This window comes from Poecilia latipinna, unplaced genomic scaffold (genome assembly GCF_001443285.1).
Source record: "Poecilia latipinna isolate Pla-1442-1.1 unplaced genomic scaffold, P_latipinna-1.0 Scaffold237, whole genome shotgun sequence".
Classification (NCBI taxonomy): domain Eukaryota; kingdom Metazoa; phylum Chordata; class Actinopteri; order Cyprinodontiformes; family Poeciliidae; genus Poecilia; species Poecilia latipinna.
In genome coordinates this window covers 1,357,681-1,384,790 of record NW_015112853.1, presented here as the reverse complement: position 1 = coordinate 1,384,790, position 27,110 = coordinate 1,357,681, and the positions used below count along the sequence as shown (strand labels likewise).

General features: G+C 41.0%; 1 protein-coding gene across 3 annotated transcripts in view; it reads right to left on the bottom strand.

Moving 5' to 3' along the window:
- The window catches only part of pax5 (paired box 5), a 61,771-nt gene that overhangs the window by 10,229 nt on the left and 24,432 nt on the right, over positions 1–27,110 (bottom strand). For 2 of the 3 annotated variants that reach the window (XM_015032386.1, XM_015032387.1), the window contains exons 3-8: positions 26,146–26,343; positions 25,473–25,537; positions 22,367–22,492; positions 15,754–15,938; positions 5,871–6,003; positions 1,768–1,869 (exon numbers count right to left, since the gene is read on the bottom strand). In XM_015032386.1, the coding sequence (XP_014887872.1) occupies positions 1,768–1,869; positions 5,871–6,003; positions 15,754–15,938; positions 22,367–22,492; positions 25,473–25,537; positions 26,146–26,343 (809 nt within the window). The remainder of the gene's footprint in view (positions 1–1,767; positions 1,870–5,870; positions 6,004–15,753; positions 15,939–22,366; positions 22,493–25,472; positions 25,538–26,145; positions 26,344–27,110) is intronic. The other variant, XM_015032388.1, reaches the window with a different exon arrangement.

Below are 27,110 nucleotides of genomic sequence, written 5' to 3'. Positions count from 1 at the left end.
GTGAGTGTCGAGAAAAGAGAGAAGAAGAACAGCGTTCCAGGATTGAAACACAAAAGTGCAGTGGAAGGCGGAGTGGAAGGGAATGAATGAATTAGTCGTGGGTCACTGGCGATTCTCATTAAAAACAAATTACTAATGTTGAGGAGGGACAGCTGTGCTACTGTGGCTGCTTTCTAATGATACACAGAGAAAAACACACACATATAGAGCCTCCAACACACAGCTTACACAGGTATACGAGCACAAATGCCACCCTCCGGGACCACTGTCAGCCACGGCAGACAGAAAAGGAAGAGGAAGTGGCACTCCCGTGTATGCTCTTCCGACACACACACACACACACACAATGCATACACTATAGAAACTCAACTCATGTTTATGGATCTGCTGTAAGATAACAGAATCACTTTAAAGGAAGTCAGATTCAATATTTGAGTTTGTTTTTGTTGGGAACTTAAAACATATAACATGCCTTTCATACTACCAGGTAAAGGATCACATAGCGGCTTGTTATAGCGTCATGCTTTTGGACTAAGTACATCCCCAACATGACACCAGTACTTCCTGTACAGTAGAAACTCGTTCTGCAAAAGGAGAACTGCAAACCCTGCAAAAACCGAATGTTTTCACACTGGGATAATCCGACAGACTCAGTTAAACTTGGCAGGGAATGTCGAAAAATACTGCACATTTGTTTAGTTTTTTGCACCTTTTAAAGCATCATATGATTGCAACAACTGCAAAATATCAGAAGAAACTTGCCAGTATGAGCAGCATGCAAGGCAGCAAACTATCCAGCATGGTACTCTATGTACAGAAAAAGACTGCTAGGAAAGAGAGAATTTGACATCTTGATGTAGCCACGTAGATGAAAAGAGAAGTATTCAGATCACACTCTTGCTGGATTGGCTGTTTGCTTAATAACAATAAGCAAATGGCAGCAAGATTCAAGAAAACTGATTATTTCTCAGAGTCCAGAGTGCATTTGTTTGGTCTGCACCAGCTATCCCTTCTCCCTAAATGTTGTGGACCATCCAAAGAAATAAAATCAGGTCCATTTCAAGACGACTGTGCAGCTGTGGTGTGAAAGTGTGCTACGGCTCAAAAGCAATGTCTGAAAAATTCAGCCGGCCTCCAGACTGAACACCAGTCACATTTGACAACAAGGTCCCACCTAAAAATCCAGATGCTGTTAATTATTCTTTAATAGATGAAGCTCTTCTTAATAGGGACTTCAGAATAAGTCCATCGCTAATCTGGGTATGTTTTGTTAGTTTTTGAGATAATAATTAGTTTTTTTCCACAGCAGTATCTGTACCTTGAGTGCCTTGAGTTAACTTGTTGTCAGTGTGTGCACTCATGGGTGGACAGGTGACCCATTCAGGGTGTAAAGTGCTTCTTGGTAGCCTCATCGACTGCAACAGGATATGTACCTGACCCCACGTAAGTGGATATAGAGGATAGATGGATGTTTATGGTAAAACATTGACTTAAGGTTTGACCTTTGTCAAGTTTAAGGTTTTGTCAGTGCCTTGGTAATTTTTGCCCCAATCCAGAAAGCAAACCAGTACTGTCCTGTGTTTATTACTCAGTGTCATCCTGTTAGATTCTCTTACCCTGTCATCTCCCCTAACCTGTAGATGCTCCTCTGTAAGTGGACATTTTATTTCCCGGACCTTTTTTTGCCATGTGGTAACTTTTGGGGTGAATTTGTTTACTCTAGGTAAAACAAGTGATATTTTTTTGCATGTTTGTGTGCATACCCACCCGGCACCATGCCCGTGAGAGAGGGAGTGGAGTAGCTGCCCTGTCCAGTTGGGGGCACATGAGGAGGGTAGCCCGGCAGAGTTGTGCTGGCCAGGTCTCGACCTGTTAAGACACAGAAAAATGTCCTCTTATCAGTATCTCACTCCTCTCTGTGTCATTACAGTCACCAATATGCCATCATCATCGTTCTTATCTCTCTAGCAGTTAATTGTGTGCAGAGATCTACAAATTTCTATTAATCTAAAAACTCACAGGACCCAAAAATGTCTGTAGCAGCATTGGGATGTTGCTCTTTCAGCGGCTCATTCAAGATGTGTCTCTTCCGTTTGCTTCTTCCTTCCTTGTTTCCCATCCTCTGGCATCTATTCATTTAGCGACTCTCTATTCTATTGTTTCCTCCACCGCCTCCTCCTTCTGTCAGTAGGTGGATGGGATATATAACTGCATTAGACTACATGACAGTGTGTCGCCCCAAATCATTTCTCTATGTTTGCGTGCCGTAGACATTGGGAGTGTGAGGAGAGGGCACCCTCCATTCATCATCATCACATACACACACACACACACACACACACACACACACACACACACACACACACACACACACACACACAAGCACCCTCCTCCTGATGTCTGCACACACACATTTATCATCATCACAAGCAGCTCAGATACTAACACCATCAATCCCATTCACTTTCCCTCCACTTACCCAGCACTAACTAAGAGGAAGCAGGAGGAGGGAAGAGAGGAATAAGCAAAAACGGCTGTAAAATCTTTCATAAAGAGAGAATGGTATGGAAAAAAGCTATTACAATTAGTGGTTTAAAGGAAACATCATCTACACTATTCACAACCTCAATCTTTAGTGGTTTTTTTGGGGAGATTTTGTGTGGAAGACAAAGAAGATGATGACTTGAGACATAACAGAGCTGGAAGGAGAATGCTGCATGTGTGTTCAAAACTTTTTATAAAGTTAACGTAGCGTAAAAGTAATTCAGACTATTTTAAGCAACAAGCTTTGAACATCCCATCAAAAAACATTAATCATCAAATTTGCCAAGAAATTCATGTTAACTCTGAAAGAGCTGCAGAGATCCACAGCCCCGATGGTGAAACTTATCTGTGGCACTTGTCAAAAGCACTTGAGTGGCAAGAAAAAAAAAGACGTTGAAGCCTAGAAACCGGAAAACCTTTTTTCAGTTTGTTACAAGCCATGGAGGTGGACACAGTGGACATGTACAAGAAGATGCTCTGGTCAGCAGAGACCAAGACATATATCTCTTTGATCTGTGTATAAAGTGCTACTTATCACTTATCACTACAACACTCCCCCCTCAAGATGAAACGTGGTGGTGGCAGCATCATGCTGAGCAGATGATTTTTCTCAGCAGACACAGGAAAGCTGGTCAGAGCTGAGCTGATGGTAGGATGGATAGAGCTAAACACCAGAGGTTGGAAATCTCTGGAAATCCTTAAAAAGTGACGTTCACAGACACTTCTGCATCTAAACCTTCAAACCATGTACACGCAAAATTCAAAAGACCTGCTGCCAAACGGCAGCAAAAGCTGATTCTGCTCTCCACCTGAGTATTGACTCATGATGGCTGCACATGAATTCACACCACATTTGGGTTCTTATTAGTAAAAGAAATGGGAATATCATGGATGTTTTTTCTTTCTCCCGATAGCTAAGTAACCCTAACCAATACCTGTTGGACACTCAAAACAAGAGGCACTCACCTAATCTTGCCTCTGGTCTTCAGTGATAGTTTATCATGCATAATAATTTTCTCACAATGAAAAAGAACTATCATGAGATATAAATAATCCAATTCTCTCTCTTCAAAATTTCTGTCCACTTACGTTAGCCTCCTCAGCTCCTTCTCTGAATGCAATTTCCCCTCGCTCTTTGATTTTCTCCCTTTTTCAGCCTCCCTCTGTCCCTCTAAGCCTCCTCTCTCCTGTCTCGTGTAGTAAAGTTTTTCTTGGTGTTTGACGCGACAGCGAGGCATTAGCGCAGACGGGCTGCTCATCCGCTCAGGGTCAGTGCACAGGGCACGGAGGAGAGGGAGAAGAGGGTGGGAGCGGGGAGAGATGGACTCTCTACAGCCAAGTTAGAGGGGGCAGACAGGGCCAGATCCTCAGAGATGTGTGTTTGCGCGTGTTTGTGTGTGTGTGCATGTGCACATTCTCATGCACTGTATTTGTGCATATGTATGGCAGTTGTATTGATGTATCTGTTCTCCACAGCTTTTCTTTAGAGGTCAACAAACAAGTACAAGTCTCCTCCGCGCTCACTTGCAGCTACAGATGAGCACGCGTTTTCTGTCCTACTGGTCTGCCTGTCTCATTCACCGCATCAAAGAGCCATCAGAACAACCCTGTCAAGCCCAGGAGGATCAACGACATGCAAAGTGTCTCCCCGCTTTGCGTCTTCCCACCCTGGTGTGCTGGCGGACGTTCGGAGTAAAGGAAAGTGCCGTGCGGGATTGGAAAGAAGGGTCGAGCATGTAGATGCTGCTCTCCAGCATGTGTCCAGAGTATCAACACTTCAAGGATTCAAAAAAAACACTGCGTCAAACACACGGACGTCTGGTCCCCTAGAGGGAGCTCTGTTCTGAGGGAAAAGACAGCCGAGGAAATGCATGCATAATATTCAGAAGGTGTGTGCGCATGTGAATATGAATGTGTGTGTTTGCATGCATAAGCAGAAATGGAAATTTTTCATCTCTCTCTCTTTTTCTCACACTCTTTTTCCCCTGCTCTGGTGTGTGCAGGTAATATCCCTCTGTGGTTTGAAAGAGAGAGAGAGGGAGTAAAAGAAAGAACCTATTCCCAGATATCCCAAATTCCCAGATCAATGATTCCCTTCATTACAGATGGGAGTGTTAAAGGCTTGTCCAAGTGCTCCCTGGTCTGCTCTTAATTAATCGCGCCTCTCCCTGTGCCCCTAAATGGAGAAAGAGCAGGGAGCGAGGTGTTCACTTTTCCTCCACCTTTCCTTAAATCCCTTTCCTCCACTTAATTGACATTCAAAGCACTGAGCTCTTTAAGCAGTGCTTTGAGCACTTAGATTATGCAGTTTAAACTACTGCTAAGAAGAAAGGCATTAGCTCCAGTGTGTTTTTGTTTATAATTATGCCTTTCCTCTATTTCAACTCTATTTCAAAGTTTTAAGGTAAGTTTTTGGTTTATCCTGTGAATTGGATGAATATGCAGCCAGAGGTTGGTTAAGCACTACTTCCTTTAGAAGAAATAATTGATTCAGTGTTTGACATGCAGTAGGAAAGGGACATGATCTTAGTTTTCTTGTGAAAGTCAGGAATAAAAGCTGCTTTTAAAAAAACAACTTATTAATAAGCAAATAAAATTAAAAGGATTTATATTTAAAATATTCTCAGTAGATTCAGAAAATATATATATATATTTTTTTACAAATTAGTTTTTAGTTTCTTGAGTTTAAATTAAGTACTCTTAGCTGTGTTTACTCATTATAGTAAAGTATCCCTACACAGTCAGTTTTTCCAAATTTTTTGCAAGGTTTCTGCAAAGAGTGGATGACGCTGGATCTGAATCCACTGTGAGGAGCTTCTGGATGTCCTAACAAGCCGTTACCAGGAGAGGCTATTTTAGTGACAAACCCTTCAGCTAAGAGAGGAGCTAAATCACGGAGCAGGTTGATATATGACAATTAGCAGGCTTATCTGACACACGACACAATCTTTATTGACCGTTCTAATCCTTCACTTCGTCGGATGTCCATTGGCTTCTGAAACTTTGAATTTCTTCAAAGCCTCAACTTTAAACAGTTTTCCGTTTTGATGTTTATTAATTAAGTAGATACTTGATAACTTTTAGCTTTTTTTTAGTAAATACAAAAAAGCTCTTGTTACAGTCTAACTCTGTCAGTAAGCATTGTGCAGTTTATGAGAACTGTTTGTCCCTCTGCACTCTGTAATAAACTTCAGAGTTAGACTTACTTTACCTTCTTCTTTATGTGTGCAGTTGTTAAATCTATGGAAATGTGTAGTTTCTGTTTCAGATAAAAGAGTTTGAGTTATGAACACTGAAGGAATTTAAGCGTTTTTGTTTTTTTTCACCTGGGACTAGCGGGTAGGATTGTGGGCCGGAGACGTTGGATCCTAACTCCGTCCCTGTGCCCGGATTGGCCAAACTGTTCTTCATCTCGTCCAGCCCGCCTGCTAGAGAGGCCATGGCCGAGTAGTCCGATGTCTGGAAGGAAGGAGAAAGGAAAAGGAAAAATAGATTTATTAGACAGCAAATCCAAATCATGATACTCTGTGTTGAAAATAACATCAAGGCACGATTGTGCCCCGTGCGGAATACAGCTGTGAGCAATCTGTTTATTATGTCCACAGTATATCCTGCATGTTACACCTTCCTCACAGCGATGAGCAAAGCAGCTTTTCCTATGAGCACACACACCCACACACACTGATGTACAGAAACACACCTACAGCTGAGAGTTTATTGATCTGTTTACAAAGGCAGGGATTTACTGTACAACCAAGTCCAACAGTCTGTAACCGCAGGATCAGCTCGCACTTTCTCTTCATCCCTCTCATCCCAGCGCTCACACGGTACATACACAACAAACATATATTTAAACACACACACAAACACACAGACTGTGGCTATAAGACAAAGCCTCTTGTCTCCCGAGATACCAACCTAAGAATGGCGATCTTCTCAATACACACACACACACGCACACACACACTCCCAATGCTCTGAACATTACAGGAAGATACAAAACCCAAAACCACACAAGGAGGAAAAGGTTTAAGTGACAAAAAAAAATGTGCTTGATGTAGCAGTGGAAATATTTCCAGCACAAAACTCAATTATTTTCAGAAATAGGTGAAAAAGATCTAAAGCTTTTAATTCTAAATGCCAATTATATCATTGCTACGTTAATAAATCTGTGTTTATGCTTCTTGAGATTTTTCATGTTTTGTCACGTTATAATTACCAACTTCATGGTATTTTATTATTATTTATGTAATAGTTCACAAAAAAGTGGTGAATGATTGTCATGATAAAGTAAGAAGAAGAGGAGTTTTCAAGATTTCTTTCTAATAAATCTGCGTCTGAATTCAAGTTTTAACTCTTATTACAGGTTCTCAGTTGGATGGAAGTTTGACTTTGACTGGGCCATTCTAATATTGTTTGAACTAAACCATTACCTTCTAATTCTAGCTGTGTGTTTGGGGTCAATTTTCTCTGGAAAGTGAAGTTCTTCTACAGTTTCAGTTTTTTAAAACCTCTAATATGTTTTCTTCAAAAATTATCCTGTATTTAGACTCTTCAAGTCAACCTACAAGCATAAACGAAGTACGATGCTGCCTCATCATATCTGCAGGATATAACTATAATGCATCGTTTCACCTTTTTCCTCTGTGACCTCTACTTGGCTTGTGGAAAGATGAAAGTGGACTTCTTGTTTATTTCTGGCCACTCTTCCTTAATACCAAATTTGTAGAGTTAACAATCAGTGATTCGTTCTGTCAAACAATTCTCCCATGTAACATTTGCTTTTCTGCAACTCCTGTAGAGTTACTACAGGCGTTTTGGCACAGGTGGATTTTATCTATTAATAAGATGACTCCTAAAGGCAACTGATTTCACCAAAGTCTATTAAGAGGATCAAGATGACATATTGTGCACATTTTTATTTAAATACAATTTTGAAACTGTTTATCAACTTATCAAATGACATTTTAGCTTAATTCTCTCAACAGCGACGAGACATTCAGCTCTGCAGAGGCTCGGTAATGAGTGGTTAATTTAATTCAGGTGTGTAGGAGCAGGAGTGCGTCTAGAAGTTGCAGGACGGGGCTGGAATCGGGCACCCGAGATTTAGCACTACATTGTGTTGGTTTATCACAGAAAATTATATTAAAGTACAAAGACCTTTATGGTTGGAGCCACAAATGTAGCAGTACATTTTATAGCAAACCGGAACAAATATAAACTTTGTGCAAAATTTTTATGTCATATTTTTTATGACGGATCATTATAACCATATAATTAGAACGGTGACAAACTGTCTTTTTCCAGAGAAACCAGCATGCCAGCTCTTCCCAAAGGCCAGACTGCAGCCTGACAACTCACCTGTGTTTGACCCCGGCTTTCAGTCATGACCCATCCATCCTCGTCTCTCTGAGAGGTCTGTCATTGTGTGTGAGTATATGTGGGTGGTTCTGGTAATTTAGAGAGATGATGGCGACACTGATGGCCGAGAATATATAGATTAAACACCAGAGACTGTCTGGACAGGAACATTCCTGGCGGGCCGATAACCGGTCTCCTAGTGGGTTTAGGTGTGAGTGTACGAACATTTGACTCTCTTGAGTATATTTTGTTATAGAATCGTCCATTTTCACATAATAAGGAGAAGACAGTGGTCCTCATTTATCAATAGTACGAACTGTGAAAAATTGGGTTTATGGTCATTTTCCCATCTTTTCTCATTTTGGAATCCATCATTGTGGATCTGAATGTGAGATATGCCGTGAAGTCTGAGGCAGTATGAGAAGCTTTATGTTGCTGCGGTACCGCAAAGAAAGTCAAGCTGCGTCACAGAATTGAATCAGTGAGTGAAACAGGGGCCCAAATCCATGAAACCTTATTTGGGCTTAGATTTTTATTACTTTCCACAAGGTATTTGAATGGTTTCAGAGTTACACCTTAGATACTTGGAAAAGTTTAGAGGCTCTAAATCACAAAATGTGGTGGAGAATATCTTCAGTTTCAGGAATGTGAATAATTAATGACAGAGCTGTTGGGTTACTGTTTAATTAAAACATCCAATAAGAGGAGAAAACATGTCCTATTGATTCAGAATCCTTTTTATTTCATAACCTAACACAAAAACACAAGATTGATGAGCACTTTTTGCTTGAATATGCATCTGTGTAATTGCATCACTGGATTCTAAAAAAAACTTAACTAAATATACATGCATAAATTTGGGCGTTGCCATCTTGAATATCCACTTACATTAGAAAAAAGGCATGCATGGATGAGGGTTGGGATCTTCCCCCAAACAATGAAATGCATTTTCAACTTTAGATCTTAAAATCTGTCAAACTTCAATTTTTGAAGAAATACCTACAACTGGGCTCTTTTGAATTCACTGATTGATGTGTTGCAGCTCCAGATTGAAATGTTAACTTTGTTTAAAGGGCAATTTAGCTTCCACTGCTACAACAAGAGAGGATGAAAATCGCGAAGCTGTGTCTTTGCAAACATCTACATTTTAAAAGACTTCAGGTGAAACAATGAAATTATGAGCGTACCTACTAACGTGACAGAAAACAGAATAATGGGAAGGTAATTTTTAGACAGCAGTGACTAATTTCAAGATTTTTGGGAGAGTAGATGGTGTTTTTTATGCAGTGTTATCAGTGGTTATTAAAATAATTTAGTCTTCCAAGCGAGGTCATCATGTAATCAGAACTACATTTTGAATAATGAGCTCTTTCAGTGGGGGACAATGGAAACATTTGGATACAGGCCACTGTGTAACCCTGCTTTTCAAGTGTACTGAGGGACAGATGACTCTGCTGTATATGACGGAGAAAGTCTAAAGCAGCCTCGACATTTATGCAAAATATTATGTTTGATGCTTGCTTTTATTTGATGCTCTGTAGTGTGATGAGATGATATGGACTTTTAGAGGGAGACAGGATCTAACTCAGAACTGCAAAAAATATATTAGGAAATGAAGTTCTTATTATTGAAAGGTATCCTTTTTAGCAATATTTTGTTTGTAAATTCCATCCATGAGGTCACCACACTATAAATAAATATGGATGTTGGTAATATCCATATTGTTTCCAGGTGATGGCTGGATCACCATTTGACTATCTGTTGTAACTGGCTAAAAAACACAAAGTTTCAGAAATCATACATCAAAACTGTCCTTGGATCATTCCCGCACCCAAATCTAGTCCAGTTTTGAGAAAAAAACACTGAATAACTCTTAAGTTGACCCACATTTTGTCCAAAATTATCTACCAACTAGATTGCCTCTTATGTCAACATCAGAATATAGAGCGCATCAATAAGAAACGTCAGCACCGCTTGTGCTGTTCCCTGAGTCAAGCTCGGAGCAAAACTCGCTACATACTAAACAATTATTTATCAAATATTTTACTTTGACTTATCAAATGTCTTCCATTCCTTTTTCCCGTGTGTGTGTGTGTGTGTGTGTGTGTGTAGGTGTGTGTGCGTGTGTGTGTGTGTGTGTGGGTGTGTGTGTGTGTGAGGGGTGGTGGGAAGGAGGGTGCGGGGGGTGATAAGGTGAGAGTGTCGCACTGACCCTTTTAATACGTCTGCATCTGTGTGTAAGTGTAGGCGTTTGTTTGTGCTCACTGACCTCTTAAACACCCCTGTGCTCGTCAACACACAGCACAACCACTGGACTGTGACCTGCCAAATAAGAGCTTACCCTGTACACTTACACACCTCTCTCTTTCTGGTCCTTTTTACACTTCCGGCACATTTTAAGCCCCCACCCCCTTTTTTTCCCTGTCAGAAAGAGGTCCTGCAGTTTTTTTTCCTAAACCAATCAAAGATGCTATCCCTGTGTACCCCCCACGCACCAACACAACCAAATCTTGGCTGCTAGGTCTCATTATAATAGCATCTAATGTGTCCATGTAGCCATGTGTAGAGCCAGCCAGCAGCACCAGCCGAGAAGAAAGGGTCTGCTGTGGTAATTGGTCATGATGAAGTTTGGCCAGTGGGGTGACAGGCCCGCTAAGCAAGATGGATCATTCTCATTCGCACCCGTAAATGTTGTCAATTCCACCGCTCATACAGCGCCATCAGCTCTCATCAAAGGAAAAGGGACGCAGCTGCGGGGGCCGAGGAGGGGGCTGTACTTGGGGGGGGGGGAGTTGGTAATGGTGATGGGGAGGAGTTGGACAACCAGGCAGGATGAAGGGGAGGATGGCAGGAAAATCTGGACCTAGTTCATCAATTATAGGTGATTACATATAAAGTCTTATAGGGAAATCTACACTTAAGAATCTCCCTTTTTTCTTGTTGATTCTTTATAGTCAAAATTGCAAAGTTTGGAAATGGATGCTGGATAGAGTGGTACCCTGAAAAAGTAAAACGCACTAAAAATAGTGATTTAAAAAAGTGTTTTTTATCGCTTTAAACATGAAAAAATAAAGTGCATTTTGCAGAATATCTGATCCAATTGATCAATTATTATTAACTGTATTAATATAAGACCACGTCTGATCAGCTGCTGTTGGTGCTGCTTCAGCTGTTCTGCATGTCTGAGTAAGTTAGTTTTCATCAGTCCAGACAGAGCCTCTGCATAGTTTAGAATGAGATAAAACTGTGTTGTCATCAGCTAATTTCTGCTACATTTAAGTACCACTTTGGTGCATTTTGTAGCAGTGCCAAATTTTATGACATGCCCAAAAACTTTGCTGTTGCTCAGAAGGCAATCAGTCTGTTCATGCCACATGTAGTACGTAGTAACTATGGCCCTCAGAAATCAGATCTTTTACAGACATTAGGAGTCATCATGACTTTAAATGAGTAAGCCTTAATTATCCACATAAGTTTCCTACGACTGTAAAAACTATCAGACTGAAGGTGTTTGTTTAAAGGTCTGCGAACGAGTGTCAAACATTTGTTTAAATTTAATTTAAATGAGGTTACACAATTAGCTTAAAACTTTACACTCTTTTGAAATGATTGAATGTATTCATTTTTAATAGAAAACATTTTTGGAATAAATACTTTAGTTTGATTCTTAAAATGCTATGCAGTATGCTTGAATTAGACTGATGCTCCTTTTATTTTCTAGAGATCTTGAAATGTTTCTCCCTGGAAACTGAAACAAACAGAAATAGAAATATAGTGAATAAATAATATTTTATATGAGACAACTGGTAATATTTGTAGTACCTGAATGTAAGCTAAGTACTCCTATAAACTAATACAAAAAATATCAAATGAAGGGGAAGCAGAAGCATTTTTTTATGAACGCAGCATGTCTTCCTATGACATTCAAGTGCAAAGTAGACACAATAAAATAAAATGTCCTTCATTAGTCTTTTGATTCTGGGATAGGTTGGTCAGAACTGTAAACAGTATGTCCTTCTAAATCTCAACAAAAGATTAATTAGATTTATTTAGAAATGAAACCATGCATATATTTGTTAACCCTTGAAATGCAGTATTTATTAGGTTTAAAATTACATGTTTTGGTTTGTTAGTTTAGTTCTGTCAGATGACAACTTAATTATTATACACTGTAGAGGTATAAATGTCTGACTGAATTAATTACAGGACAGAAAATAAAGTTGCATTTAATTTAATGATCTCCTAATATAAAAAGCAAGTGACAGATTAGATTTTCTTCCAAAGTTCCCCTGATCGTGCTTCTACAGCACAAACTAAGATTACATAAAATAAAACGTCTATGTAATTAAACCAAATCTTTAATTCAAAAATGTGGGCGGTTTTTACTCTGAGGCTCCGTTAGCAAAGCAGCTGAATTCTCAGTGAGTTTCTTGCCTTTTATACACCAGATTGCCTCAGATGTGGTAAGTGGAGTTTCAGAGCCCAAATCCACATCAATGACAGATGAGTCCTAATCGTCCCTCTGAAGCACACACACACACGCACACGCACACACACACACACACACACACACACACACACAGTCTCCTACCACACACACAGACGCCAGCCGTGCTGGCTTGAACCATTTGCATAATAGTATTTCTCTTTTTCTCCATTCTCCAAATAGATCCTGATTTCTCTCCCCCCACGCCTCTTTCCCTCCTGACCCCCCTTTTCCCTCTCCACATTGTCTTGTGCACCCCTGATGGAAAAGGCTTGGCTATAAACAAACACAATTCCCTGAGTGGCCCACAAACAGAGACAGGGATTGTCGGGGAAAGAATTTATCTGAACTCAAACTGAGCGTGGCAGCAGTGGGGAGGATATTCATTTTCAGACAGATAACCCACACAGACCTTAACTCCAGGGGGAGGCGGTCTGGATATAATGCTTCAAATACAACGTCTGGGTTACTTTTCTTACCTATCAATATGATATGGTATTTACAGCCTGTTATTCAAGAATTATTGTCACATTTGTTGTTGTGAGAACAACAATGGATGGGAAAAATAATGAACTCCCTCTTTGATGGCTTCGCTGGCCATGAAGAGTTCAAATTGAAAAAAGATTCAACTTTCCTGTTAAAATAGTTTCAACTTCTATGAAAATGTTTTCTTGATCCTCTGGCTTTAGCCGTTTTGAGCAGGTTCAACCTTTGGAGGAAACGATACCAGAAGAACAAACTTAGCATTGCAAACACAGTTTGAAGGGAGAGTGTGGCGTATTTGTAAGCAAGTGGAAGTTCTTTGAGTTGAGAGTTCTTTGAGTTCTCAACATTTAGTTAACTCCACCAGAATCAGACGATGTACTCCTAGATGGGTACCAGAAGGAGATGACCACACGTGACAACCATCCTTGCTATCTTGGTTTATTCTTTCACACTGCAGCAGGTTTTGGTTTACATCCAAACGTAGACTAGAGGTGTAAACCTTTTCTATCTTTCATTGATTTTCAGGCTGGAAAACGATCAAACTGTGCTGGTGAGTGCAGAGGGGGGCATTTGGACCCGGGGTTGCCGAAACGGGTGAGGGCGCAGTCAGCCCGCCTGACTTATCAGCTGAGTAATAAGAAGTGATAGAAGGGAAATTCAAATGAACTCTCCCTGACAGGCGCACTTGCAGACAGACACACATGCAAACATGCACACATAAATTATCAGCGCAGCTTAATAGACTACAGGCAGCGGGGAGTAAGAGCAGCACTGGGAGATGAGATAAAACAATGGAGTAAAATTCTAAAACAAAATAAACAAGTTAGAAGAGTAGCTGAGGCTGATGGTTCAAATTGCATTTGACATAAGTTTAGGCTCTTCAGCTGTGGAAAAATTACTTCTTCTGAGGCAGAAATATTGAAATACATGAACTGAAATCAAAATGTCCATGTTGTAAAAGTGGTTCCTTTTTTTTTTTTATTTCTCCACTTGGTTCTCTGTTTCCTTTCTTCCTTACATGCACATCCGCTGACTCCCCTGCACACGTCATCACCGTTAGAGGAAAGTGCATTTAAAGCTGTCAGTCTCAACGCAGTCTGACCCTACTTGACCAAAACCCCACCACCACTGGTTCACACACACACACACACACACACACACACACACACATATTAATACACACACCTTAGCTCACATACCAGAGAGGCTAAGCTGTAGCTGTCAGTGGGTGTGACTGTCAATCACCCTCTCCAGGAAAAACGGGGGATGGGCATGAGTAGATGCCTGGATTTCTTTGTGATGTTGTGCAACCTAAAGCCAGTTTGACCCCAGTGTAACACAGATTTTAAAGGGACTCGTTCCAAACCCTGACCTCAGTGGCTCAGAGAGGACACTGACCTAGGAATCATGGGTATTTATGATGTCAGATCTCAGTCTATAGAGCTACTCCAACCAATACCTGTCGACCTCTTGCCCCGACCCGCCACCCTCCTCATGTTGGTCAAATGGGAGTGAATGGGTTAAAAAGTCCAACTCTGCCCTGTAGGTCTAAGGCTATAACCTGTTTTACTAAAACTTCTCTGTCTGGGTTCATGTACTTGACACTGGCTGTATAAATAAACTTGAAAAGTCTTTTCCTGAAGAAAAAAAATAAAAACTGTAGAGGAAAATTGTCATTTTGAGACAAGGTCCAAAACATTTCCCTAATGCTGAGAGCAGGGCTGCACATTAGAAGACATGTGAAAAAGGCAGACGGAATACAAATGCTAGCGTGCTCACATTTTGTTATGCAAAGTACTACTTACACCTGTCTATTCCGCTCAGATTTACATTAATTCACTGCCGGAAAAGGGCGGGAGGTCAATTTAGATGCAGCATTAAGAGACACAGACACACCCTCTCTCGTCTCCTGTCTCTACCATGCACGCAGATATGCAGTTCATCCCCAGTGTGCATCAGCATGCCGGATGCCCCATTTCCATCACCGTCCTGGAAGCAGCAGGAAGTGAGGTCATAATGAAAGCTGGGTCGATACGCTCATTAACCCCTGCAGTGTGTCTAGATTAACTGAATGTCGATAAACTACCCTCACTGCGTCTCGGCAGTGTCCATCAGACCGCAGGAATCCACACAGAAACAGAAAACAAAAGTTCATTTACACATTCTCCAAACACCCAGTGATTGAGCTGTAAGAAATTAAAAGCATATGCAGAGATTGTGCGATTTTGGTCAACATTGGCATGGCATGGCAAGGCAGAGCAGGCAGGCTTTTTTTTTTAGCTGTAAGCAGAGATCCCTCTGTTAGCTTGCAAGGTTTGCATCAGCAGCTTCAAATGTTAGTCAGCATGTTTCAGCGTGACAGCATCAGAAATTCAAGATGGACACCACTAATATCAACAAGTCTTTGCAAGTCGATTTATATCTTTGTCACATTTTGCCATGTTACTACCAAAAACATCAATATATTTTTGACACAAAATAGGGGATAATTGTGAAGTAGAAGGAACATTATTCACATTTCATTCTTTACAGTAAAGTTCCAAAAGGTGTGATGTGTAAAATGGTAAATGGCCTGTAGTTGTATTGTGCCTTGTCAAGTCCAGAGGACTGCAATCAGTCATTCACCCATTTAACTCTGCTGCTCAATTCACAAATGTATTTTTTTTTCCTTACAGTTGTGGCACCTTTTAAGGAGAAATAAACATATTTTTCCACGGTATAGGATTTGTTACCACGACGCATTGTTACAACGAAATAATTAACCAAACATAAATGTTTCAAACTTTCTGTATGACAAGTGATGACTGTTAATCTATGACATATAACCCCTGCCCCTTTTGGCCTTAGCCAGAGCCTGCACAATGCCTTGCCCTTACCTTGCCAGAGTCAGGGCTCACATAGAGCTCAGTGGTGGTTTGGATTGGACAAGACGGCTGTCTGTCAAAGAGGCGGTCCAATACCTCAATCTGCTGCGGCGAGAACAGCTCCCCTCTCATCTGCTTCCTGAGGAAGTCCCGCCCACTGTGGCCATGCCCGTTAGCCAGCGGTGACTCCTGTAAAACTGCAAAGAGGGGACACCAGGTAGGAGTGACATTAGAAAGGTTGCAGCTGGAAAATGTTAAGAGGACGCAGAATAAAGAAGGTGGGGAAATGAAAAAGGTGACTAGACGTAATGTGTCTGAGATGGATACGGGGAAAAAAGTTAGCTGTCTGAAAGAAAGTCCGGTGAACTGATTCAGGATTGAAAGACTTCATAGATTGTGGAGACTCAGAAGAAAATCGCATACAAATGCAATCCATTACCTGGCATACGCTGCCTCTCCTTCTTGATCTCTCAGAAGTACACCCTCTCCTCTCTTATAAACACAATCCTCCCTCCCGCTCGTCGCATCGCCCATACACACACGTACACACAAATATATATGGCTTCGGTATCAGTATTAGACTGTGAGCTCTTGTATCCTGCAGTTATTGCTCGGCTGAGGGACTGAACGAGACAATTATAAGAACTCTGAGGAGTCGCAGCCCACAAATGATTAGAAAAGAGAGAACGAGAGAAAAAGATAAAGAGAAAAAGGGGATGAGGGTGAAAATCCCCTGCTATAGAGCCAATTCATTGCTCCAAACTGCTCCTGAGAGCCTATTTTAGTCCTGGGGGTCACAGTGTGTTTGATGTGTGTCAGGGAGTGTGTATGTGTGTCCTGGGTAGTGATGTGATATGACAGACAGGTTGAAAAGAGCTACGAGACTTCAAATTTCTATTTTTTTTTTTTTTTTTTCTATTTGGACAGAAAATACGGATTCATTTGGGGAAAGGCTTTGGTTCTGGAGAAGGAGAGAGATGTAGAGATAAAAACCAAAGAAAAAAAAATGGACAAATAAAGTAGAAAGAAAGCTCATGCTGAAATGCTGTTTGATTGCTAAATAGGCTCAAAATCAAAAGTAAATATATTTTTCTAATAAACTGAATATAATCTCTTCAGTTTTTGTGTTAAAAATTAAAATCCAGATGATTTCTGACCTTTGGACTTTCACATGATGATATACTCTGCACGTATTTGGAGGTCGGGGCCAAAATTGTCCATACGGCAGAATGACTGAGACAGAACAAGCCCACATTTCCTGATGGTAAACTATGAGTAAATTATGAGTGCGTTAAAATCATCATTTGTCAAACTGCGTACAATCCATGACATATTATTTCTGTACAAACAAACCTTAAAAAAATATGAAACGGCAAAGAGCTACACAACCCATGAGGATTACATCAAGAACTTTTCTCTCCATACTAATATTGGGTGGTGAAGCTATTATCAGCCATTTAGCATGTAGCCATTTTTCTTACCTTAATGTTCATATTCACAATTAAGTTCAGTTTTCAATCAAAATTATGGAAAATGTAATTTTTCTACAAGTGTAACTTGGAGAACAACAACTTTCCACACTGGAGTTCTGACTTGTTGTTGTATTTCTAACTCAGAACATGGAAAATCCAGCTTTGAAAAACAGACAGAACACAGCATAAGGACAACGGTGATCTTAATAAATGTTCAATCTGCCTTTGTAGACTAACGTTCAGCCTTGTTCAAATTGTGAAGTAGTCCTGGAACAGCTGCTGGTTTGAGTTTATTTTAAAGACTTCGTCTACACCTCATATCTCCAGACAGCATCTATACGTCACATTCACAGAGTTGACAAACACTTTTTTCAGCACACAAACCCTCTTTCAGCAGTTCTCTCACCAACAAACACCTCGATCCTAATCTCTCTTTTACTCTTGTAGTCTCGTCACACTCACACTCATACACAGGTGCTGGGAGCGTGGTCCAGGTCTCCGATGGCAGACCAATCAGGAGACAGATAAAGGCGGTATGATGCTTTAGCCTGGTAACCCACAGCAACCCATTTAATCCCACTGGCCAGTCGCTGTGATGGAATTCAATTGATCAATCATGTAGCTCTGATGGCACCATTTCAGCCAGCTTATTGCTTTCTGCTTTCTCTCTAACACACACACATACACACACACAAGTCCACTCCGAAACACTGACCTAAGCTCGCCACTGTAGCATACCCTCAAACGACTGCAGAACGACAGAATGAAGAGGAGTTACTGTAGTTGAGCAGAAAGAACAAAGCTTTCACTTGTCATAATCAATATTGTCCATTCATGTGTGTGAATGCGTATGGATGCTTCTTGGCGTTGATGTAGGTGTGTTTGTGGGTGGGTAGCTTGATATCCGGCCCTCATTGTATCCATGGATGGGTAAAGAAACTCATTGCCGTGACGGGTTAAATCCTATTCACTGTCAGACACACACACACACGCACACACAGCTGCCTCGATCTCTGTGATTTGGTCTCAGAAGGGAAGCGTTTCTCTTCCCTCTTTTTCAGAGCAGAACAAAACAAACAATGAACCTTCATTGTTCCCTTCTTTCTGCCTTTCCCCTCTCCCCTCCGCCTCTTCTGTCTTCCTCTCCGACGACGGCTCAGCCTGCCTTTGACTTTCTTTTTTTAAAGCAACCCCACAAGCAGTTTGGATGATTAAATCCTAAAACATGGAAGAATTAAAGTTGTCAGCTATTCAGTGTGCCAGTGTGTGCCTACTGAGGGTGGGATATTACCTGTGTGAATCTTATTAAAGTTGACATACTGTAGATTATCTCAGCAGGAGAAGTGTCTGACCTAACAACTGAAGCTTGTAGCTAAACTTGTGTGTGGTTGTGTATGTGTGTGTGTGTGTGTGTGTCAAAAGATCAAAGTTTTGGGAGGTGCTGAGCGGAGCCACGGTTGAAGGGGACGGATCTCCCCCCTTCCTGCTTTCCGCCATCCTCCATATCTTTTTCTCACTCCAAGTTTCTTTCATTCGGTAAGCTGCTGCATGTCACAGTGGATGCACAAGGGGGTAAGAGGTCAATGTGGCATTCTGGGTAAGTGCCAATGAATCAAGTTCTGCTTCACACACACACACACACAAAAAAAAAAAAAACCGCCTTTGGAGCTGTGTGTCGTATGACTTTCCTTCAAATAGGACAAAAATAGGTTGAAATAAAAATAAAACATCCACCCTGCAGTAATCGATCCACCTGTTCTGGAGCTCATGTCCATGTTGAATCCACAGGGACACACTCGCACACATTCACACACGTGTGTGCACACAAGCAGCCTTAACGTGCAACAAGAATAGGTTAAGGTACAATGGTCCCCTTTTGGCCCCACAAGTCAAGTTCCTCCATTCACTCCCATTCAAATCCATTCTGCTCTCAGTCACCCTCTACTTCCCCTCGCTTTGGCTAGAGGGCACAGGTCACCACAGGGTTTTACCCCCACACACTCCTCCCACCAAAACACAAACACACACACACACAAATACAGGCTGCTGATTCCACCTTCATGTGTTCCCACCACTTGCACAGCTGCTGTTTGAATGCTAATGTTACTGTTCTGGAAATAAAAATAGTCCTTATGCTACGGTATGATGTAATTTCCTCCCATCAGTGTCATAGTAGTGAATGCAGGCTTATATTACTCTTCATCTCTAAATTGGGTTCTTTATTTGTTATTCTTTAATGAAAATATGTCGTCTGAACTGAGGGGTGAAACCAAACCATCTAATCCTTTGGTTGGGATGTTTGTCGCTACCTTTAGCAGTATTTTGAGTTGTCATAGTGACATTATTGGCCAAAAAATTATGGAAATAAATGAGAGATCAAGAAAACTGACAAATTTCACATACATTTGAGGTCTAACTAGACTGTCAAACGTTTGGTAAGACAAGGTTTTGAGAAAAACTTCCCTGTTAAAGTATGGAACTCTCTTTCTCTGTACATAAAAGATGGAAATCCATAAGAAAAGGTTTACACTTTTGAGGCAGAGCTCCTGTACAGAGAGCAGAAGCTCTGTGACTTTTATGCAAATATGGATTTTCAAGAGAAACCTCAATACCAATACACAAATAGAGCAAAACAATTGAAAAAAAATGAATTATGTAATAAATTAGACATATTTGTATTGTATACATTTATGATATGCCATTTCAATTGAGCTAAGTAAAACCATAGAAACAAATGTCTAAAAACACATGTAAACAGTTATAAATTAGTTGCAGATAAATGTGTAATCCTTTATTTAAATGTATTTTCATAACGTTAGCAGCTCCACACATCCACATCGCAAATTATATTTCCTCAAAAATTGTTCCATCCACCTTCACATGTTTCTATCATCCTTTCTCTCTGACTTCAACAAACGCCACCGTTCTCCACTTTAACTCCTACCGCACTGTGTAAAATATTCACCTTTTTTTAATTAAACAGTCATTTTAACAAAGCCGACAAAGGAACAACGAGATTGTTGGGCTCATCTCTACATGACCTGCAGTATATGTGCGCGAATGTCAACTCCGACAAACATATGGGCGTGCGTGTATGTGAGACGCGTGCTGCATTGTTTGTCAGTGTGTACGTGTTTGTCTGTCCATGTCAGCGCATGCTGTTCCTGCTGTCGCCCCTTGCTGTGTGTGTGTGTCATTATCCAGCGGGGGCTGCTCTAATGGAAGCTGTGATTAGCAATGCTGTTAATTAGACCACAGAGCCAACCCCGCAGACCTCTGCCATAGAAACGCTGCAGATAAAACGCTGCCCCAAAACGTGACGGTAGGCAAAATCAGGTCGACGTGAGGCTTTCTGACCACCTCAGTGAAATATGAAATGATACAATGTTTTGTTTTCATTTACTAAGTATGGTTATGTTGGAAAAAAAAGAATTCAGGTCAGTGCAAGCTGGTTAAAAGTTAATTAGTTATTTAGTCAAAAGTAGCCAAAAAAATATTATATCAGAGTTTTTCACTAATACAGGGAACGTTTTGTTAAAAAAAAAAATTAATGACGGCCTTCTTTTCTGTCAACTATTTCATTGGTTACTGCAAGTTTTCAACGTCCTAAAGCAGCAAAGCAGTCCCAGGTCATCGCAGTGCCAACATCATGTTTGATTGTTCTTCATCTAAAATGCTGTTAATTTTACGCCAGATGTAACAAGATGAATATATGTTTCAAATCTCTCCTCAGCCATGTTTATCCCTGTTTCTCTTTTATTCCTGGATCATAAAATGCGACCTTAAGGCAATAATGCTTTAGATGTTCTGTTTGGGTTTTTACTGGGAGAATTGTCAATGTGTCTTGGGGTAATTTCAGTAGATAGTGGCTCCCACTACGACTCTTGTGAGACCAAACAGTTTTGTATCCCTTTCCAGTCTCACAGATGCCCATTAGGTTCTATTCTGTTCTTGAGTTTCTTTTGCTTGCTGTGCTATTTAGAAAAATTTTGGATAAAGAAAAATATGAAATTGATGTTGGTTCCATAAAATGATGTGAGTGCAGCTGCAAAATTGACGGTTTTGTGTTTTCTGGTACAACTTGGACAAGCCCCCAGATTGTTTAATGAAAGCTGAGAAAAGACATCCATAAATGTGGACAATGATTTGAGTATTGTGGTGCCAAAATTAGAATTGTTTAGTTGTTTTATCGTTTTCAAAAATGCATCAGAAAATGTTGAGCTAACCAGTATTTAGAACCACGAGTTCTCTCATGACTTATCTGTCTCAGTTTGTAAGAAGTTGTGGTGTTTGCATTTATATGTTAACTTGGTAGGAAGTGGGTGAACTTGATAACATAAATGCAGCTGAATTCTCATCCTGATTTGTGTTTGGATCAAAAGCTCAGATTTGGGGGAGTTTAGGACTTTGTAATCCACTGATGGGTAAGCAGGCAATATCGAGCACATCATGGTTCATCTGGGATTCACCTGTATCCGGCTGAAACGATTTCAAAATTCATCAGGGGTGGGAAAATGCACCCATACGATGTGTGTGTGTGTGTGTGTGTGTGTGTGTGTGTGTGTGTGTGTGTGTGTGTGTGTGTGTGTGCTTGTGCTTGTGAAGAGAAAGAGACACCAAACGAGTAAGAGAGGGAGAGAGAAAGAGAGAGAAATAGCCCCTGGTGGCATTCTGTCACCCTACTTCACTCCAACATCTGGTGCTGTCTCATTTACCGCAGGAGACTGTCTGTGTGATGGCTTTTTAATGCCACTGATTCTACCACATACACACTCATAATCACACGCACATCCACTACACACACACACACACACAGAGAGAGGTTCACAATCACATTAGCATGCAACATTGATCCAGTATGACAGCACATATGATCAATAGAGCATGCATTAATATTACTTCTCAGGTGGGCCTCCAGTGGAGCGCAGTTGGTAAACAAACACGGGATTCTCATTCAAGATGTTTGGTTTACAGCTCCCAGACTTCATATATGCACGCACTCACATAATAGTCATTGATATTTATGTTTTTCAGTGGAGGAGATTTTCCAGGTTTCACCAGCACTTTACCTGTTATTTCCAATGTGTACAGTTGAAATGTCAATTTGATTGGAAAAATGCAAAGATTTAGGAACATGCAGGATAACTACGTACCTTCATCCCTCTTCCTCTTGCCCACATCAGCAGCAGAACTGATTCCCAGGATGCCACTGATTGAGTACGATGAGCCAGCAGAGTCGCTGGTGACCGCTGAAACCTGCGTGGCAGCTACAGACGTCGCTGCAGACAGATTGCATTGTGGGTTAATAAAGGATGCATCATAAATCACAAAAATTGTCTTTTTGTGGACATTTTTCTCCACAGAAGAAAAGCTCTCAAACTAAAGTTGGACTGAATTTGTTCCACCGATTTTATCCAACAGTCCCGATATTAACACTGTATGTTACACTGAGCCCAAACTTTGTACACGTGTATTAGATTTTTTCTCTTTGCAAAGTCAAATTCACCTCGGTTCCCCTGGAGTTAAACTCAACCACAACTTCACCAGGAAGAAAAATGTGCAACAAAATGTCTGTACTGGAGTCTTGCTCCTTATTGTCTCCTCCTCTGAGCTTCCCCCTGGAGGAGACAAGTTTCTTGATGGGTGACACAGTTGTCGGCGTTTTGGTGACACACACACTGCGTAACCTCCTGACACACATCCACAAACTGCAACATGCAGTCAGTCACTCTCAGGTCCCTTATCTGCTGGCGGATATCGGGCTGAGTGACAGTATGGTATCCCAGGAGGGACAGAAAGGTGTGGCAACAGACATCCTAATCCTCTCTCCCAATAGACCCCTTCACCCCCCAAATCACAGACAGACGAGACCAAAAAGAGAGTAAGAAAAAAAAAAGAAAAAACAAGACGAACCACGGGATCAGAGTCCCCTCAAGCCGTTACTCTTTTTGCTAACGACAAGGAGAGTATAATGAATGCATATCCCCTCTTTTCCCATCACTTGATTTAGCACTTCAATTATCTGATTTTCCTTTCTCTTTCTTTTCACTCTTCTTTTTTTTTTATCAGAACGTAACACTCTTATTCTGCAAATCCAAATGTTCAATTTTCCGCCTGGGAGTGGGAGCCATTTATCTGTGTAATCTGTAAGCGTGCGTGTGGAAAAGAGAGCGCGCACTGCGTTATATCTGGGTGTGTATGTATGAGGGCGGATCTGATAAATGCGAGTATAAGGCGGGAGTCAGGGAGCAGTGTGTGAAAATTAATTTAGATTACTAGACAATGTGTGATCATGAAGATACAAAAAGACAGCAAGGCGCAATCCACTGCAGGGAAAGTGAGGGACAGTATTTGTCCTCTGAGATACTCATGGAGTAAAAGGAAGTTATAGTATATTTCCTATGTGGGAGTAAAAGGCTTTGGTTCACAGATAAAAGATTATTCAAATATAACAAGGAATGTGGATCCTCAAATAAGAAACTCGCTGAATGCATTTTTGTTTCTTCATAACATTTTTTCCTCCATGGTCGACCCAGTGCAGGTGGTGGGAGACAGAAAGACTCTAGTTAAAATAGCATCACTGATGGGCAATGTCTGCCACCCCATGCATGAAGCTGCTGCTGAATGGAGAGCTCCTCCAGTGACAGACTGCTGCATCCTTGGTGCACAAAGGAGTGCTATTGTAGATCCTTCCTCCCAGCAGCTGTTCGACTGTATAACCATCGCTGCTCCAAACAAACTCATCAATGTTCCTATAAATGCTGCTACCTGCACTCTCTTTAATCACTTTCAACAACATTTAAAAAATCTGTAGACCTGCACATTTTTTACATTTTTTAAATTAACCTACCCACTTCTTCATTTCTTTGAACCAGAGTAGCTATTTTTTAATAACTGCACAATGAAAATTTCCCTTACTGAACAGTATTTTTATTCCTTATTCTTTTATGCGTTTCATTTTTGTGTGAATCTACATGCTTTGATTGCCTTTTACTTTGTTGCATTTGCACATAAATTTTCCCATTGTGGCACAATAAAGTCAATTCTGTTTTAGTCTGTTTTATTCTAATGGGGCCTCTAAGTGGCAGATTCAGGGTAGAAGCAGTGAACTTCAACATCTTGTTTATCTAATTGTTTTTCTACATGTTACTTGTATGTTATTGTGACACAATCGAACATGCAGAACCTTGCACAAGTAAGTGCCTCTTGAGTTTGTCCACATTTTCTTCTATAACAACCAAAAGCTTTCATGTTAGTTTATAAAACTTCCTGCACCTTGAACATCTCGCTGAGATCTGTTCGATTCATCCTCCAGAATTACACAAGCACAAAGCTACCAAGATGCAAACACGTGTAAGAAGGTGCTACAGTTAAATCTACTGGCCGACATGCAAAATGCTCTGGGGCAAAATAAACACAGTAATTACACCATCTCCAGGGTGAAACGTGGTGGTTGTACTTCACGCTGTGAGGACGCTTTTTCTTTGGATAGGGCCAGGAAAACCGATTAGAGGCTGCAGAAGACTTGAGCCTGACATGGGCAACGACTTCATACTTGCAGCCAGAGCAAATAAATCCAATTGAGAATCTACTGCAGCACTTCTTCCAAATTGATATTCATGGATGGCATCCATCCAGTCTGAGTGAGTTTGAGCTTTCTGTCAAAGACCAAAGTCTGCAGGGTATTAACTCTGGGAGGCTGAATACAAAGGTATGCAATATTTTCAGGTTTGTGTTCCTTAATTATCATGCTTTGCGTTTATCACAAAATATCTTCATAAAATAGGCAAGTTTGAAGCAAATCCAAGAATCAGGAAATTTCACTGCAGCTCATGAAAAGTTGTCTGAAATTTCATGTTTCTTATGAATAGCACTACAGCAAACTCTTCTTACAGACATTTTCCCTTACAATAAAGGATATTTCTGTTTTATTTCATGTTGAGAGTATGATATACTAGTACTGCAAACAAGGAGACAAAGGTGTTAACAGCATGATTAACTTTTACCTTTACTCCTCCAGTAAGACTCAGAGTTAACTTTTCTGCTGAGGAAGATATCTTGACTTGCTCAGGTGTCTCTTAACAACACCAAAATAATTTAAACCCATTCCTATGGTCATTAAAAAAGTCTTTGCGTTTCTAGTTGCGTCCCTAATAATGATGACATTTTGCTAAGCTGATATATTTGGAGTCTCTGCTTTCTGCCATCTCAGCCGACATCTCAGTGCTAAAGGAACCAGAATGTGATGGAGGAACGTACCTAAGCTGTGAGCCGACACCGAGCCCGTTTGACCAGGCTGCTGCTGAACCTTAGTCCGTATGATCCTGCAGAAGAAGAGAGGAGATATTAGTGTGTATGAAGTGGCTTGTTTGAGAGATCCTGAGTGACAGAGAGAACATGACCATCGTGGGAGCAAAGCTGTGTGTGTTTGCGTGTGTATGTGTGTGTGTGTGTGAAGTGGCTTAGGCAGGCTGACATGGCAGAGGGGCCTCACACTTCCTGCTTGGTTGATCATGCAAGCCTTTTCTTCCTCTTTTCTTCTTCATCCTTTCCTCCCCTTTTCCTCTCCTCTCATTTCCTTTCCTCCATTTTCCCTATTCTTCCCTTTTATATCTGTTTCACCTTCCTTTTCTCTTTGTCTGCCTTTTTGGCTCACTTGTTCTTTCTCTTATTTCCCCATCCCTCCCTCTGTCGCTCCCTCTGTGCACTCAGGGGAAAGGGGTTGTCATTGTAGCATCGTGTAGAACCACTGAGCTGCGGCTACTTCATACATATGGAGGCTGGGGGCCCTCTTTGCAATCCCCCTCTTCCACTCCCACACCGAAAAAGATACACAGATAAAACACACAACATTCATGTTGTTCCGTGCTTCGTCTACAATCTGCTGTTACAGTTTGATACCCAGACCCACACATTGCACAGACTGTGGCACCTGTTGATGGAGCTGACGCTGGGAACGCTGTCGTTGTCGCACACTCTCTCGGCCAGGAGCCTGTCCCGGATCTCCCAGGCAAACATGGTGGGATTTTGGCGTTTGTAATCGGCGATCTTGTCGACCACTTTGGGTGTAGCAACCTTTGGTTTGGATCCCCCGATTACCCCAGGGCGGATGCTGCCCGTTTCATAGTACCTGTAAGGAAAAGCACAGGTTTGCCTGAAGCACAGACAGGAACATAAAATATGTTGGCAGAGTTTATGTGAAGAGCTCCACTGCTTTGCAAAACCCCTTTAGTTAATTTTATATGACAGATTAACAGAATGCGCTGCATGATTGTGAGGTAGAAGAAGATGTTACACATTAATTATAATTCAGCACCTCGACTCATTACATTGTTGAACCACCTTTTGTTGTACAACTAAAAGTCTTTGCAGCCTCTAACAGGTTTTCTTCAAGGTTTTTCCTTCATTTAACTCTATTCATCTTCTCTTTAGTGCTGATCAGCTTTCCTATCACACACCCCGGTTGGCGTAGCTCCACCACCATGTTTTAGGATGTGGACTATGTTGAGGATGATGCACACTGAACTTTGTGCTTCTAAAGGGAAGAAATGTGGAAAAGTTCAAGAGGTAATGGCACTTCAAGGCACCGCACATAAAAGATTTTAAGAAATAGTTTTTTAAAATCACTGATTTTAAAAACTATCTTCTGTCTTACGCATATTCACTCTGTGTAATAGCTGATTGGTAGACAAAGTTAATGATGGAGCAACAAAAGGTTAATTGAGGGAGCATACAACAGTCAGGTTGCCAAACAATAATAATAAAAAAAGATAATTTTGTCTTATATTTTCAGACTTGCTCTGAATCAGCACCCATGATAGCAAAGATAGAGTTCATTTTGAGGCTTGTTCCAGTGGTTCCCAAACTGTGGGGTGCGCCCCCTGGAGGGGCGGGGGG